This window comes from Sorex fumeus, unplaced genomic scaffold, assembly GCF_029834395.1.
Source record: "Sorex fumeus unplaced genomic scaffold, SorFum_2.1 ptg000047l, whole genome shotgun sequence".
NCBI classification, from domain to species: domain Eukaryota; kingdom Metazoa; phylum Chordata; class Mammalia; order Eulipotyphla; family Soricidae; genus Sorex; species Sorex fumeus.
The window spans coordinates 49,435,423-49,450,780 of NW_026606104.1; the positions used below are offsets into that span (position 1 = coordinate 49,435,423).

General features: G+C 44.8%; 1 protein-coding gene across 1 annotated transcript in view; it reads left to right on the forward strand.

Annotated features, from left to right (window-relative positions):
- The window catches only part of CUNH1orf94 (chromosome unknown C1orf94 homolog), a 37,220-nt gene extending 31,249 nt beyond the window's left edge, over positions 1-5,971 (forward strand). The window contains exons 6-7 of the mRNA XM_056123721.1: positions 1,704-1,900; positions 5,896-5,971. Coding sequence (XP_055979696.1) covers positions 1,704-1,900; positions 5,896-5,971 — 273 coding nt within the window. The remainder of the gene's footprint in view (positions 1-1,703; positions 1,901-5,895) is intronic.
- The last annotated feature ends 9,387 nt before the right edge of the window (positions 5,972-15,358 follow it).

Here is a 15,358-nt window from a genome sequence, read left to right on the forward strand (position 1 = left end):
CAGTAGAGACATGTTTTCTGAGTGAAAGTTGGCTATGCTCCAAAATGGGCATCTTCTCCTTTGTATGGGTGTCCTCAACCTGGGGAGACTCACTGAAAACCTGGGGTGTTTTCTGCCTTATAGACCAGTGTCTTCCCTGGCATGTGAACGTCCTGGGTGCTCTATAGAGCTCCGAGTGCTTTTTGGTCTTAAGCTTGTTATCTCAGCGTGTGGGGACCCCCAGCCAGTATGCTGAGGTCCTATATGTCTAACCAGGGGGTTACTGCATTATTAAGGGGCAAATCAGGAATGTTCCAAAGTTTGGGTTGTCATGTTGCCACACCTGGGGGTGCTCAGGGTTTTTACTCCTGGCTCTGAGCTCAGGGATCATTCCTGGTGGGGCCTAGGGGACCATCAAACCTGGGCCAGCTGTATGAAAGGTGAACCCTCCAGCCCCTACCAGACCTCAGTTTTGATGGTGAATCCCTTCATCACACAGGACACACATCAGCTGCACAGGGAGAAGGTTTTTTGGCTTGTTCTGGCAGAGGTGAGGCACGATACAGTGCCTTGATGCTCACTGCTACCTGCCTCTGCATCTACCCTCTTTTTCCCCTGCACTCATTCATTTAACTTGTGTGTGCTGTGACTCCTGGCGGATTGAGCTCTGTCTTAAGAAATGAGATAAGAAGGGGTCCCTGCCTGGTTAGGACCAAGAAAGCTGGAATCGGAGCTTTCATTTTTTTAACTTTTTTTTTCTTTAGAGACCAAACCTAGCATGCTCAGGTAATCATATAGATTTGGGGCACAAGCCCAAATGCTTCCACATGCACACAGGAGCCCAGACTTTTGAGTTATCTTCCTGACCCCAAGAACCTGAGCTCTTGATGGGTGTCTCACCCAGGCAGTTTCGGAACTCCACAGAGGACCTTGTTTTCTCTAGGCTTTGAGCAGAATCCCCCTCCTCCCTTTCTCTTTTCCTCATTCTGTCCAATACTGCAGTGGCACTAATTTTAAGTCAATGCAAGTAAGTAAAATGAAGCATTCAGATTCACATTAGCTACATTCCAAGAACTCAGGTCTGTGCTTGGCAGGGCAGTGGGGATGGGGCATCTTCCACCTGTACATGGACACTGCTATACAGAGTTGCCTTGCTATGTGCCATGCTGGGGATGGAACCCAGAGTCTCACACATGCCAGGCAAAGGCCCTCCCACTGCACTGCATCCTTGGCCCTCAGTAGAGCTGCCTTGGACTTAGAACTGCTTCATTTATTCCAAGGGATGAGTAAGTAACAGCTCCCCCTCCTCTTACCCCCCCCCCCCGAGAATGCAAAATACAACAATTGAGTGAGGGATTTGGGGAATGGTTATTGGTGGGGACAAATGGCATGAGACAGGGACATCATGGAAAAAGGAATATGTGCCAGCAATTTACTAGGTGCCAGTCAACTCTGCTTTCATCTACCTACTCAAGTCCCAACTCATGGAGCTAGTTTTGGCCCATTTTTCAGATGAAGAAACTGAGATTCTGATAAGTTAATTTTCTGGTCTCACGTGTCCTTGCAGAGCCCTGGGCTTTCCCCATCCACATAGGCTGCTGTCTGGGTGCCCCACAGTGCTAGACGGGTTTGGGGTGAGGGTGGAAGTGGGGCAGAGTTAGGGTGATGTTTGGAGGCGGAAAGCCTGGGCTGAAACCCACCCCTGTCTCCTCTCTGAGCCTCAGGTGACGCCCTACGGTGCGCAGCAGACTGGACAGCAGATTTTCCGCTCCTCCTACACCCCCCTGTTGAGCTACATCCCCTTTGTGCAGCCCAACTACCCGTACCCACAGAGGACGCCTCCCAAGCTGCCCACCAACCCGCGAGACCCTTCACCCATGGCAGGTGATGGGCCACAGTACCTGTTCCCCCAGGCCTATGGGTGAGTCCTCAGCCTGCAACCTGTGGAGCCAGAGGGGACTTTACAGTACCTGGGTCCTACTAACCTTTGCCATGTCCTGAAGCTGGGTGGGTCCTGATGGGGTATGCATGGAGGTAGGTCCAGAGCTAGAGGCCCCCTTGGAGGGCCTATTTCAGAGCTGGGGCCTGCAGTAGGGGTGCAGGGATGGCAGGGCCGGACTTGGAACGTGACACATGTGCCTGTATCCACTGGCTGGGCCTATGGGAGGACTCAGACAGGTCACCTCCTTCCAGTTCCTTCCCACCTTGCTGCGCCTGCTCTTTGCCAGTCTAATGTCTCGAACCTTCCACTGTCAGCCTTTGGGGAAGGCCTTCCTGCTTATCACAGCCACTCCTGCTTTCCCACAGAGTGCCCCAAACAGCCGGGAGTGGGGGTGCCAAGCAATCAGCAGCCAGCTCCGGTTCTACAGTTCAGCTGTGAGACCCACAGAGTCTGCCTGCTGGCAGTGTGTCCAACTGATTGCAGACCATGCAGAGATCATTCCCCTCTCCCAATCTTCACCCCATGAGGGTGCTCCCAGAGGTGGGTGGGACCGAATCCTTCCCAAGAGTCCTGGCTGCCGGGTACACCTAGAGGGTGTAGGGCCTGTGGTGGAGAAACCCAGTTTACAGGATTGGGCCCAGAGCTCCTCACCCATCACCCATTGGAGAAACCTTTCTTGCAGTGTCCAGCAGGTGCCCCCAAGTTCTCCATTCAGCATTTCCCCTAACTGGTAAAGGGGCTGCTTGCTTAAAATGGGATTTATTGAACCAGGTTTGTTTGGGGAAACGAAGAGACTTCTTAACTGTTGGGATTCTCAGATCATTTAACTTCCCACAGCGCCTGACTGAAGTTCAAGAGGATGGGCGATGGCATTATTTGTACATGAACTCCAACACCTGCTTGTCTTTCTCTTTCCTTCTTTTCATTTCTTCTCTCCCACCTTTCCTTATTTCTTCTTTAGACCTTTATTCCATTCTCTCTCTCTTCCTGAACCCTGGTAGTGTGAACTTGGGGGTCATTAGCACGTATCTGGTATTTAAAGGAAAGGATGCAATTGTAGTGTGCAGGCTTGCAACTACACAGAGAGAAGAAGAGACTCAGGGATTGAACTCTGGGTTCCAATATGTAGAGATCTTGGGAAGAAGTTGAGGAAGCCAAATGGCCCTGAGCAGGAACATTAGTGGGGCGGATCAGGAAACAGAGCATAGATGCAGGGAGCTGATAGAGAAATGGCTGCTGGAAATTAGGGACACTGGAGCAATGAAAGAAAAACCCAGGCACCATAGGATGGTCACAGGGGCACTGAGCATGGTGGGGCACCTGTGGACAGCAGGGTGCAGGATTAAACAAGGTCTAGCGGATGCCTTCCTGGAGCAATGACTCTGGGGGCCAAGGAGGGTCAGAAGCAACTACTGCATGAACTGGGAGAAGAAGTTGGTGGCCCCGAGTTCTCAGGGAGGAAGCAGGGATATGCTCCCTATCCCCTGCCAAATCAGGCCACACACATCCATCATGGTAGACTTAACTATACACTGTATCTCCCAGAGGATAGTAAGTGTGAGTTAAAAGGGGCATAGAAGGAACTTCACGGGAAATACTATACTAGGAGCTATTTCCCATGTTCGTGCTCAGAAGGCATCAGGCTCCCCACTTTCTCCAGAAAGCGTTCAGGGGCAATTCTAATCCACATGGCATCTCTAGTGCCAGCTCTCTGCAGGTCATGCCAGGCACACGTGTGGGATGTGGCAGAGACAGTGAAGTGTGCCACAAGCCTTTTGTCCCCGACAATGATCAAATACAGAAATATGGGTTTAGTGCCTTTAGACCAGCGTGGGCTCCAGAGTCTCCCAATGTGAAAATAACACTTAAAATTGAGTTATTTATGGTTGAGTTTTAGACACACATTGTTCTAGTATGAATTCCTTTACCATTATCAACTTCCTTTCACCAGGATTCCTAGGTTCCCTCCCATCTCCCAGAGAGCTTTCCAACAGGCACATTTTTAAGTTTGGGTTTTGTAGTGTGAATCTCCTCTTGTCAGTGTTATTGACTTTATGGTTTGGATATAGAATTATACCACTCCTCTATACCACTGATGAGCCCAAGGGTCTTGGTACCTGCTTCTCTCACCCCGTTATTCCTGTTTGCCTTTTCTGATTTCTCCCTCTCAGTTTGTTTCCTTCCCCTCCCTATACTCTGGGGTCAGAGGTGATCTAGGCAGCCCTCCCTTGAATACTTTGCATCCCCTCATCTAGTTATTTTATGTATCGCACATAAGTGAAATTATCCTGTGTTTGTCCTCCTCCTTCTGGCTTACTTCACTTCACAGGATATCCTCTAGTTCTATCCAAGTTTCAGTGGATTGCATTTACTTCATCATTCCTTGCAGCTGCGTAGTATTCCATTGTGCATACATAGCACATCTTTATAATCTAGTCATTTGTCATTGGACACCTAGGTTGATTCCATATCTTAGCTATTGTGCTAAGTGCTGCAATGAATAATGATGTGCATATATCCTTTTGAATGGATTGAAAGCACCATTTTTAATGAATTCTTTTCCAATCTGTTGAAAAATAGGTGGCCTTCGCCACTCATATTAGTTTCTTATTCAGCACTGACCACGTGCCAGGTCCCAGCCTGAGCACTAGGTGAACAAAGGTGAACAATTTGGATGATGTTCCTATCTTCATGGAATTTATCTCCACTGAAAGGAATTCGACATAACCCAAATCTCACCTTTTGGGTGGACACTCCGTGTGAGTGACAGATAGTATGCCAGTGGAGGAATCATGAATTAATGGGTTGGTTGTTTTCATTGCTGCTTCCCTTCCCCACCCCCTTTCTTTGTTTCATCGATTCACAAGTGGGTGCAGTGAACATGAGCTGCTTCTGTAATATATGCAACTGCCCAACTGAAAAGTGTCTGGGAAATCTCTGGATTAGACTAAAGCTAGTCATTTGCACTGCTGTCATTTATATTGTACCTTGCTCCCATTCTTTCCCAGTGTTCTAGCAGATGGGTGGTAAAATTGCAATGGTATCACAGGAATACAAATAAGTGATTCCATTGGGAGAGGTTAGGGAAGTCTTCACAGAAGAGATGGCTTTTGCATTTTCTCTTTCAAGTACGAATAAGTGAATTCCAGGGATAAAAAGCAGGAATGTATATATTCACCTTTAGAGGGAGAAGTTAAGGGGCAGAAAGACAGTAGAGAGGATAAGGCACTTTCCTTGTACCTGGTTGAAACAGGTTCAATCCTCCACACTCAGTATGGTCTCCCGAGCCCCATCAAGCATGACCACTGAGTACAGAGACAAGACAAGCCCTGAGTAATGCCAGATGTGGCCCACCATCCCTACCCCCCGCCCCCCATAGGGGGAGAACTTGGTTCTTCTTGGCTCTTCCTTCCCTTCAATCTAGCAAAGTTCCGGCACTCAAGGGTTTCCCAGTCAGTGCTTATGAGTAAAATTGATATTGAAAAATCTAAGCTGGATGCTGAGAAGTGGGAGAGGGGGAATTGCTTGTGATCACATCTTACTCTGAACCACGGCCCCTAGTTCTCTGATGATGTGGAACTTCCTGAGGGCCACACCTGGTCCTGATCCTAAAGCAGGTAGAGTAATCCCAGTCCCCAGGTAAGGTTCCCAAATTCAAAGAGGGCTCCCTCTCTGTGATAAGAACGGGGGAAGGTGGGGAGAGTGCTGTCTAGCAGAGTGATCCTAGGGGCCCTGGGGGCTTCCTGACCTGAGAGTAAGTGGCAGAAGAAACTCTTTATTGTCATCGAGTTGTATCAATTTAATATTTGATTTTCCCAGAGTCAAAGATTTTATATTACACTAAAGCTTTTAGCCCCCAAGCCTGTCATGATCTTCATAGTCTTTGACAGCCACAAAATTAATACATTATTTTTTCTAATACCCCCGCTCACATCAGGAATCTCATCATGATGTCCACCTTCTTTCTCTCTCAGATTCGGCTCAACATCCGGAGGGCCCCTGATGAACAGCCCCTACTTTCCCTCCAGTGGGAATGGCATCAATTTTTAGATCTCCTACTCTCCTACCTCCTATTACCTTAACCCTTGAATAAGGGCTAAGGGCTCTGGAATTCTGAATTCTGCGACAACTTGGTTTGAAGTTTGGAAAGCCAAGGTTCCAGCCAGGTCACAGACAGAAAACAGCAAGACCAGTCTCATGTATTAGCCAACACTGACACACACACAGCACCCTTCACACACAGGCCCCTCTTACACACACACACACAAACACACATACACACACACAAACACACACACCCCTCGTAGTCATACTTGCTTGCTCAACTACATATGTTACCTGTATTTAGCTACCATGAGTGATTTTTGTTTTTGTTGTTGTTGGTAAAATAGAAGTAAGACACTATATCTTAGAAAGTTTGTATTTTATGATAAAAGTATGAACTGCTAGAAATGGAGTGTGCCTTTTTGCTTTTATGATCTATGTCATCTTTACTGCTCATTTTCTCCGGGGAAACAATGTTTTCTCTGACCACAGGAGTCCTTTTAATGTTGCTCTGTAACTCTGGGTCCCTGGGGACCAGGAACTTGAGGGCTTTACGCCCCTTAGGAGGCCACTCCTTTCTCCAGGCCCAGTGGAGGGCCTCTGGAATCAGTGTGGAAGAATAGTGCTCTCCTCCGTCCTCTTCATTTGATGGGAAAGTCTCTCTCAGACACAAGGTGGGAAAATGTGGCCTGGAAATCAATTCCAAAAACAAGTCAAAATGTGACAGACTGTATCAGTGATTGCACTACAAAGCCAATCTAGAAGTCAAAAGCAACACGGTGCCCAGTGCACTGCCTTTGTATGCAACTGGACCAACTGCATCATGGTCACATTTAGGGAGGACACTTATCATGGGAGAGGAAAGGAGATAATTTGGGCTGGTGACCGCACACGTGCTTTAACTGTCCCATGCTACAATGGGCCACACCAATGGGTGGCTCCCATGAGCCTGGACAAGATCACAGAAATATTCTCCCTGTGGTTGTCCAGGAACCCAGGACTGATTGGGACCAGCCTATAAAGTGAAACCCAGGTGTCATCCTTTGAAAAACTCCCACTGGTGAAATTAACAGTTACGTTCTCAGAAAAGAATTCTGTACATACAAGATGGCTCAACACTTTCAGCTTAGTTGCTCTGTGACTGGTCTAGGGGTCTTTCCCAATCTGGCTTAGATGAGAGCCAGGTATGGGGAACATTTGGGACCCTAGTCCAGACCATAATGAGAGGCTAAGGGCAGGTGTGTTGATGTCTTGGGATAGACTATTTCTCATACCTTCATGGTATGACACCATCATCAGCCTCATAAGTCCTCAATCTTGAGTTCCCCCTGAGTCCTTAAGCCTCTATTCCTAGGTCAGCAAGATGAATTACTTCTCCACACTGCACTCCAAGCTATTAACCCAGACTGGATGGTAGTTTGCCATACTCTCTTCTCCCCTAGTGTTTGGAGAAAAGAGTAAATGAAAGGGCTTGACTCTTGGCCAGACTTGGATTTCTAGTCACTTTTCAACTCTGAGCAGAGAACTTAAAGGTGTCTGAACCTGAGTTCTACAAATGCTAATGCTCATAGTTGTGAGGGTTCAAATTTGATGCCAGTTCAATGTTGACCGACTGATGTAGAAGTGTGGTTTCACTATGATTTTAATAAGATATTCCAGACCTCCTTGAAGTTTATCCCCAAATTACGAGAACAAGTAAATGTATCTCATTCTCAGTAAGAACAGGTGCAACCAGGAATAATACACACTATTGACAAAGGCAGAAATAGGATGGAAGGTCAGAAATAACCTCAGCAGGCCAGGAAAGATCACATAAAAGTGACTTTTTCAGAAGTCACTTTTGCTTCTTCATCAACAAGAAGCAAAGTGTTTTCCCATTGCCTTGAGGATCTGAGAAGGTACCTTAGAAAGTGGGGCAAGAAAGATTAAAAAAGGCTTGATATAAGAAGTAACTCCCATTCTGGCCTCTAAAAGGGGGGCCCACACAGTTCTATAGGAGATGGAAGATATTTTCTCTAGAATAATTTATAGATGATGCTTAAGAGTTCTGTGAGAGGAGAGACCAGAGATAAAATAGAGATTAAGTAAAATATGCATTCATGGCCAATGTCAATAGCTTTCACCAACAGGCAGACAAGTGACAAAGCTCTCTGTGAAATGGCATTCCATGTGAAATTTTAGAATATGAGGGGATGAAGGCAAGGGACTGTTTTTTCAAAAAACACTGCCAGGCAAGTGTTTCAGAGTCTCAAGGGCATTAGACTTCTCAACAGGAACTTGGGGAGTTGGAAGGTCATGGAACAGACCTCTGTGTGGAAATGATGTTCAGCCCAGAACTCCAATACAATTCTCATAAGTTGCAGGTCAAATGAAAATGTTTTCATATTGACAAAGTCCCAAAACATTTACCTCCTGAATCTTTGTCTGGAATCTGGGGAGGATGTGGGAAAATGTGCTTTCCTAAGACAGGTGGATAACCAACCCAGAAGACTTGGAATCCAGGAAATGGGGGGGGGGGGGGGAAAGAATGGACTCTCCTTGGGGGAGGGGTTGAGGAGACTCCCTGTGTAACCAAAAAGGGACTTTTAATACAAGAACCCTGAGTTGGAACTGGAAAGCTACACCCACCCCTAGTCCAGACAGAAAACTTGAAGAGAGCAACTACAGAGAGAAGTGTATGGGTGATGTGGTGTGGGTTAGGGGTCCCTTTTTCCTAGAGGAAAGAAAGAATAGTTTATTTCAAGAGAGTAGATGGTGTGGAAAATTGTATTTGAAGTTGTTATTATAGCAGTGGGTGAGGGTGGAGAGAGTTAGTTATAAATTCAAATTTAAAAATGGAGTAATGGGTATCACCCTACAGTGAAAAACATTTGCATGGTTCATAGTAATAGAAAGCTCAAATATGGATTTAATCCAAAATTGTGTTATAACTATAGTGGGAGGATGGAGGTGGAAAGAGGGATGTGAATAGAGCCCAAATTCCCATTTATCATAATAAAGTCAGTAGGTAATATCTGAAATAGATGGCTCAAGAGAGGAAGTTCCATAATTATCTAGAAATTTAGAGGTAACTCCCCAAATAAAGTGACAAAGACTTGCTTATGAAAAATGGGATGAGTTTGTAAGGAATATGGGGATAGTTGCCTTGCTTACAAGTTTGTTAGCAGCTCTTTTAGGCTTTTAACCCATATACATGGATTATTTTATAGAAAATAAGAATTTACTTTAAAAAAGAAATTGCATGGAGTACAGCATCTTAGATGATGCCTGCACAACAGTAGCAGACATGCTTATTGAATTGCACTGAGCTGCATTTTGACATAGCAAGCACCTATTGACTAAGCCCATGCTCCTGGATAGTTCAGAACTGGATTTTCAGAAGCCTCTGTGAAGGTTTCCCCTAAGGGAAGCTTTCGGAGGAAACTTAGTTAAGGGAGGGCTGGAGCGAATGCCCCATATCTTTGCAACATAGAAATTCAAGAAATTCTGAAAACTGCCAGGGAGTCATGGGGACAGGGGTGCTTCAATTCAGGATGGTACAATCTGGAGAGGGATCAAAAACTCTCTGCTCTTCTCTGGTTCCTCCCAAATGATATTCCACACCATGCATTTTGTGCACAGATTCTTAGGGAAGCAACAATGGTCATGACAGACAAGGTGTCCCCTTCTGCACCCAGGCATCTTTAACTTGACATCATAGTTACTGGGAAGATAATGGAAGTAAACAGCATTGCACCCACCACAGCCAGACAGGGAAGATTGTTTCTTCTTTCTGCAGCTTATTGTCACCAACTTGAGGATTTTCAAGTTATATCCCCTGTCTGCTTCCCCCAAACATACTTGCAAATCTTCAAACCAGTCTGTGAAAAGTTGAAGTCTCCAAGTTAAGAAGTAGCATGTTTTTGTGAAAGTTAAGAAGTTAAGAAGTAACATGTTTTTTTGTTGTTACTGTGTCTGGCATATCGAACACTCTCGGTAGCTTGCCGGGCTCTCCGAGAGGGGCGGAGGAATCGAACTCGGGTCGGCCATGTTGGCCGCTTGTAAGGCGAACGCCCTACCCACTGTGCTATCGCTCCAGCCCACTGAGCATATATGGGATGACAAGGAGCTGTCTGTATTTACTTATAATGTAATGTCCATAATAATTGTTATCTGTGTCTTTATATAACATACACAGAAATTCAAGTCAGAGTGCTTAAGTTTCTTATGACATGGTCATAAGTGATTCGAAATAATTGCTAGCACTTTCCTGCTTCTAGTAACACACCCCAGAGTGAATGAATTTTGATGAAATTCTTTTATTTTATTACCAAAAATATTTTAATTGAATCACTGTCAGATACAGTTCACTGTGGTATATTCGATATGCCAAAAACAGCAACAAGTCTCACAATAGAGATGTTACTGGTGCCCACTCAAGCAAATTGATGAACAAGGGAGGACAGTGCTACAGTGCTAAGATACAGTTACAAAGTTTTCATGATCAGCTTTCAGTCATAAAATGTTCCAACTCTTCCCCCACCCCCACCTCCAGACTGCCTCTATGGCAGGCACTTCTCTCTCTCTCTCTCTCTCTCTCTCTCTCTCTCTCTCTCTCTCTCTCTCTCTCTCTCTCCTTTCAAGATCTGATGAAATACAGATACTAAGAGGCCATCATGTTTGGTCCTTTACCCATTTTCAGCACATATCCCTCATCCAGAATGATCCCTTCCAACCATCATTGTCAAAATGGTCCCTTCTCTATCCCAATTGCCCTTTCCCCAACCTCTGAGGCTGACTTCCAACTGTAAACCATTGGTCCTGGCCCTTGTGAAACTCTCTTTTTAGATGGTTAATTACAATTAAATTTTCAGGTAACTGAGACCTATAATTCACTTTCCAAGATTCCACCATTATCATATAAAAGGGAGGCAGGGGTGAGAGCTGGGAAGAAGGCAGCCCAAGAAAAGGAGCAGCCAACAGGTCAATCTGTACCTGTGAGGCAAGTACATCAGCAGCCTGATGGCACCGTCAGACTTTCAGATACCCCAAAATTGCTGCTGTGCCTTTGGCCAGACCCCAAAAACTTGGGGCAAAGTTTACCAAGAAAGTAAGCGGCCAAAAGTTAGGTATGTGGGAGACACACCCACAAACCACCTATGGCTCAGCTATATAATTGGAAGCCTGGCCTCTCTGGTTACTAATCGAACTGCTTAATGGACATCATCCCAGAGACTCAGAAACAAATCTCGGAACCCAAAGGCTTTTGGCAGAAATATGTCCTGTTCCTGCAGTAGGTTACTGGCGCTGGGCTACTCCAGGTGGGGATAGGTTTTGTGCCTTGGCCTGTTCCCCCTGACAACCCAGTGACCGCCATCCTCCAGAGACCACTGGACAGTCAGGTTTGGGCCTGTAGTGACGAGACACACAGGGCCTCACCAGATGGAGGTGGAACCGGCCCTTTCCTCCCCATCCCAACGAGACCCCGAGTCGCTGCCTACAGACGGCCTCTCTGGCTCCTGATAAGCTGATTAACGGCCATGATCCCAGAGACTCAGAAACAAATCCCAAAACCCAGCAGCTTTTGGCAGAAATGAATCTGAACCGCATACAAGGTGGCTGCCATCTCAGAGCTTATAGGAAAGTCAGGTATGAGCCAGTGGTTACGGGGCAACTGCAGTCTCATGGGAAGGGGGGCAGTACCGGCTCGTCCTTCACACCCTACCGAGGTCACGAGTTGCCCCCACTAGTGGCTCTCTGACACAGCCATAACATCAGATGCACAGAAACCATCTCGTAATTATCTGGCTCTTTGCAGAAATCCAAAATCATCATATGAGTCTCATAACCAGCTATAGGAAACAAAGTATTTCACAATGCTTTTTCAGAAATTCTGATTGTTTGGGGGGGAATTCTAAACAATAATGGTGCATCTTTTGCCAAAATAATGAATGTAATCAATGTAGAGAAAAGTTCAGTAGAAATCATCTGCCTCACAGGCATTGGGAGGGGTGGAGGAGGGGTATATTGGAGTTCTTGGTGGTGAAAAATGAGTACTGCTGAAGGGAAAGGTGTTTGATCATTGTATGACCGAGACTTAAACCTGAAAGCTTTGTAACTTTTCCCACAGTGATTCAATAAATAAGTATAAGAAGAAAAAATAAATAAAATTATGAAAAAAATGAAAAAGAAAAAAAGAAAAGGAGTTATATGAGTATTTCAGTTCTTTGTTTATTGTTCTGACACGTAACAGAGATGTCGCTGCCAATCTGTATCCTCCACCTCCTTTTCTTTGGTTTAAGAACTAAACTTTTTCATATTTGTATTTGGACACAAGAACATGACTTCATTCTGACCAAATGAGGTTTGAGCAGAAGTGTGTGTTTGTGTGTGTGTGTGTGTGTGTGTGTGTGTGTCAGAGAGAGAGAGAGAGGCAGACAGACAGACAGACAGAAAGAGAGGGAGACTGGGGGAGGAATGTAGGGGAAGAAGGGGGGAGATGGAGTGACAGAGAGAGAAAGATGGCTAGAGGTTTGTGTTATGTGAGGAAGTTGGTGGATGATCACGGGAAACCAACCCTTCCCTAGAGTGCCTGACTCTGAGCTCTAAGTGTCATTAGACACCTTTAAAACCACTGATGGATCAGGTTTCCTTTACACATATTGGCAAACCTAATCTTAATTGGTGTACTTAAAAACCAACTTCCTTCATGACTTATTGATAATCTTAAGGTAACATCCTGCCACCTATCCACCCATTGCTCTTTCATATCTCATCCATTTATCCATTCATTCCTCTTTTTACCCATTTGTCCTTCTGTTTATTCATTCACCAGGTAGTATATATAATAGTTTTTCAACCCTGACTCTGCAGACAGGTGTTGGTCCAAAAACAAAAATGTCAAAAAACACTGGCTTGGTATATTTTTGTTGAAAGCCTCCATTGACTCATGCATTGGGTTGGGACTGAGTTCCATGGTTGAGAAATCCTATTCTTTGCCCTCACAGAGCTAACTGTCTCTAAAGAAAGAGAACTTTTCAAGGAATATTTTCTTTCCATAATAATACTGCTTAGCTATTACCAAAGGAGAAGGTACCAAACAGTTGTCTTAGTGGTGTCAGCTTTATGATTGATACATATTGGCTAGGGCTGGAGCGATAGCACAGCGGGTAGGGCGTCTGCCCTGCACGCAGCCAACATGACTGACCCGAGTTTGATTCCTCCGCCCCTATCGGAGAGCCCGGCAAGCTACCGAGAGTATTCGATATGCCAGACATAGTAACAACAAAGTCTCCAATGGAGACGTTACTGGGCCCGCTTGAGCAAATCGATGATCAACGGGAGGGCCTTTACTTTACTTTTTTTACATATTGGCTAATTCTTTATAAGAAGAGGAATAGACTTGGTGAATGCAGGAGTGGCTGATCTACATTTTGGGGGCTTATATTTTTCTGTTAAATGAGTAGTCCAAGTCTCTAGTCATAGCCCAGGAAGAAGATAGAACCGCTTCAGTTATCTGAGCAGAATTTCATATAAGCTAGTAATTGCTTACTCTATCATGGAAAAGGAAAAGAAAATCCTTAGGATAACAGAAACAGCAATTAAAGAAAGCATCCACCATCTATAAACAAGAAAGTAGAAATGTTGAAATTCAGTAGCCTGGAGGAAGAACCCTGGAGGAGGGACTGAAATTAGAAATCCAGGCATGGGAAACAGGGATTGTTGGGCTAGTGTCAGGGTCTCTAGGCTCAGAGCAGAAGGTCTATGGAGTAAGATACCTCTAAGGAGGTGGTACTAATCTATTAGTGGTATTGGTATTCTAAGGAGGCATGGAAGTGGGAGATCTGAAAGTGTTGGACACATGGAAAATTGGAAACAAACTGCTTCTAATATGAGAGTTTTCTTGGGGTGATTCCAATCAGAATTGGAAACCAAGGAATGAACCAGTCCTGCCTTTCTCCTCCAGACTTATATCTCCCTCTAGTGCCCTTTACTGACAGAGCTTTACGGAGAACCAGTAGGCAATGCAGTTCAGTGGTATGTAGCATTTCAGAATCATCAAGAGTGGGTTTAAGTCAGGTAATACATGCCTGATAATTGGAACACCCAGAGTTCTAGACTGGAGATTGTGCCATCCTCAGATCTGAAGGTAGGGAGTCCTTCCCTCCTCTCCCTCCCAGAGAGGAAGTCTCTGGAAAGTAATCAGAGTAGGTGAGGTTCTAAGGGTGAGACCCTTATGCTGTTACAAGATAAAAGCTTGCACTCTTCCCACATGTACTCAAAGAAGAGGCTTTGTGACGACAGCAAGAGAAGAACAAACAGATGTTTATGACACCTTGATTTTGAACTTCTCCACTTCTAGAAATGTCAGAATGGTCTTTTGCTTATATCACAGGGTTGTATTTTGTGGCAGCTTTGCCAGACTTAGACTCTCTCGAATAACTGCAACAGGGAAAATATTCCAGGTTGGAAAAACCCTCTGAAGTTATCCATTATGGAAGTGACCATCTCTGGAGTTCTTCTGAGGCTTATCCCAATCAACTTACTGACACCTTGAGTCTTAGACAAGAATGTGGAGATGTTCTTGGAAAAGACATTTTTGCCTGATATTTTCCCAAATCTCCATTCCTCAGAAATTACCCACTGTCCTTCAGGAATCACCCCATGAAGCAGGGGGGTTGGATGGGGGATGATCAGAAACTATTAATCAAGAGACAAGCCGTCTTCTTGCTGCATCATAAAGTCTCGAGGCTTAGCTTCAGCAGTTTATTAAATTACCAGAACGCCAAGAAAAATAGCTTTAATAACACATTTCTGCCTATCTATTATTTTTTTATAACCTAGAGTAGAGAATTAAAAGGCTCCCTACCATTTAAAATAGCATTTTTAAAATTAAAATGAACATGTTAGAAGGACCTTTCTTTTTTTCCCCCATCTAACTCAAAAAAGAAGCCATTGATTCAGGATGTGATTACTCTAAGCCAAAATTTTATGGCTAAATCTTTGTGTGGTGTAAAGAAATAGAGGAAATGGTTTTCCTTGGGAAGATTAAAAGTATATTAATTGGAACAGGTGCATAGACAGGTCACTTTGTCCTCTCATGTGGTTTAGTGTTATAAACATTAGTTTTAAGAATTATGATGTTGAAGGAGTTAAGATAAAGATGTCACCTAGGGGGCCAGCTGGCCACCCAGATGGGGCTTCATAGCAGGCAGGGCGATGGCTAAGTATCTATAGTTCAAGCTTTGCTTTGGAAATTTTCAAATTCAAAGCTCAGTTACCAGGGTCCTTAGATCTGATCAGATTTATAGGTTAATGGATAAACCTGCTGTAATTTATTTTGAAAGAGGAATTTCTTAATAATATTTGATGATCAGTTATTGAGCTTCAACAAGAAAGCAGGCACTGTTTCAT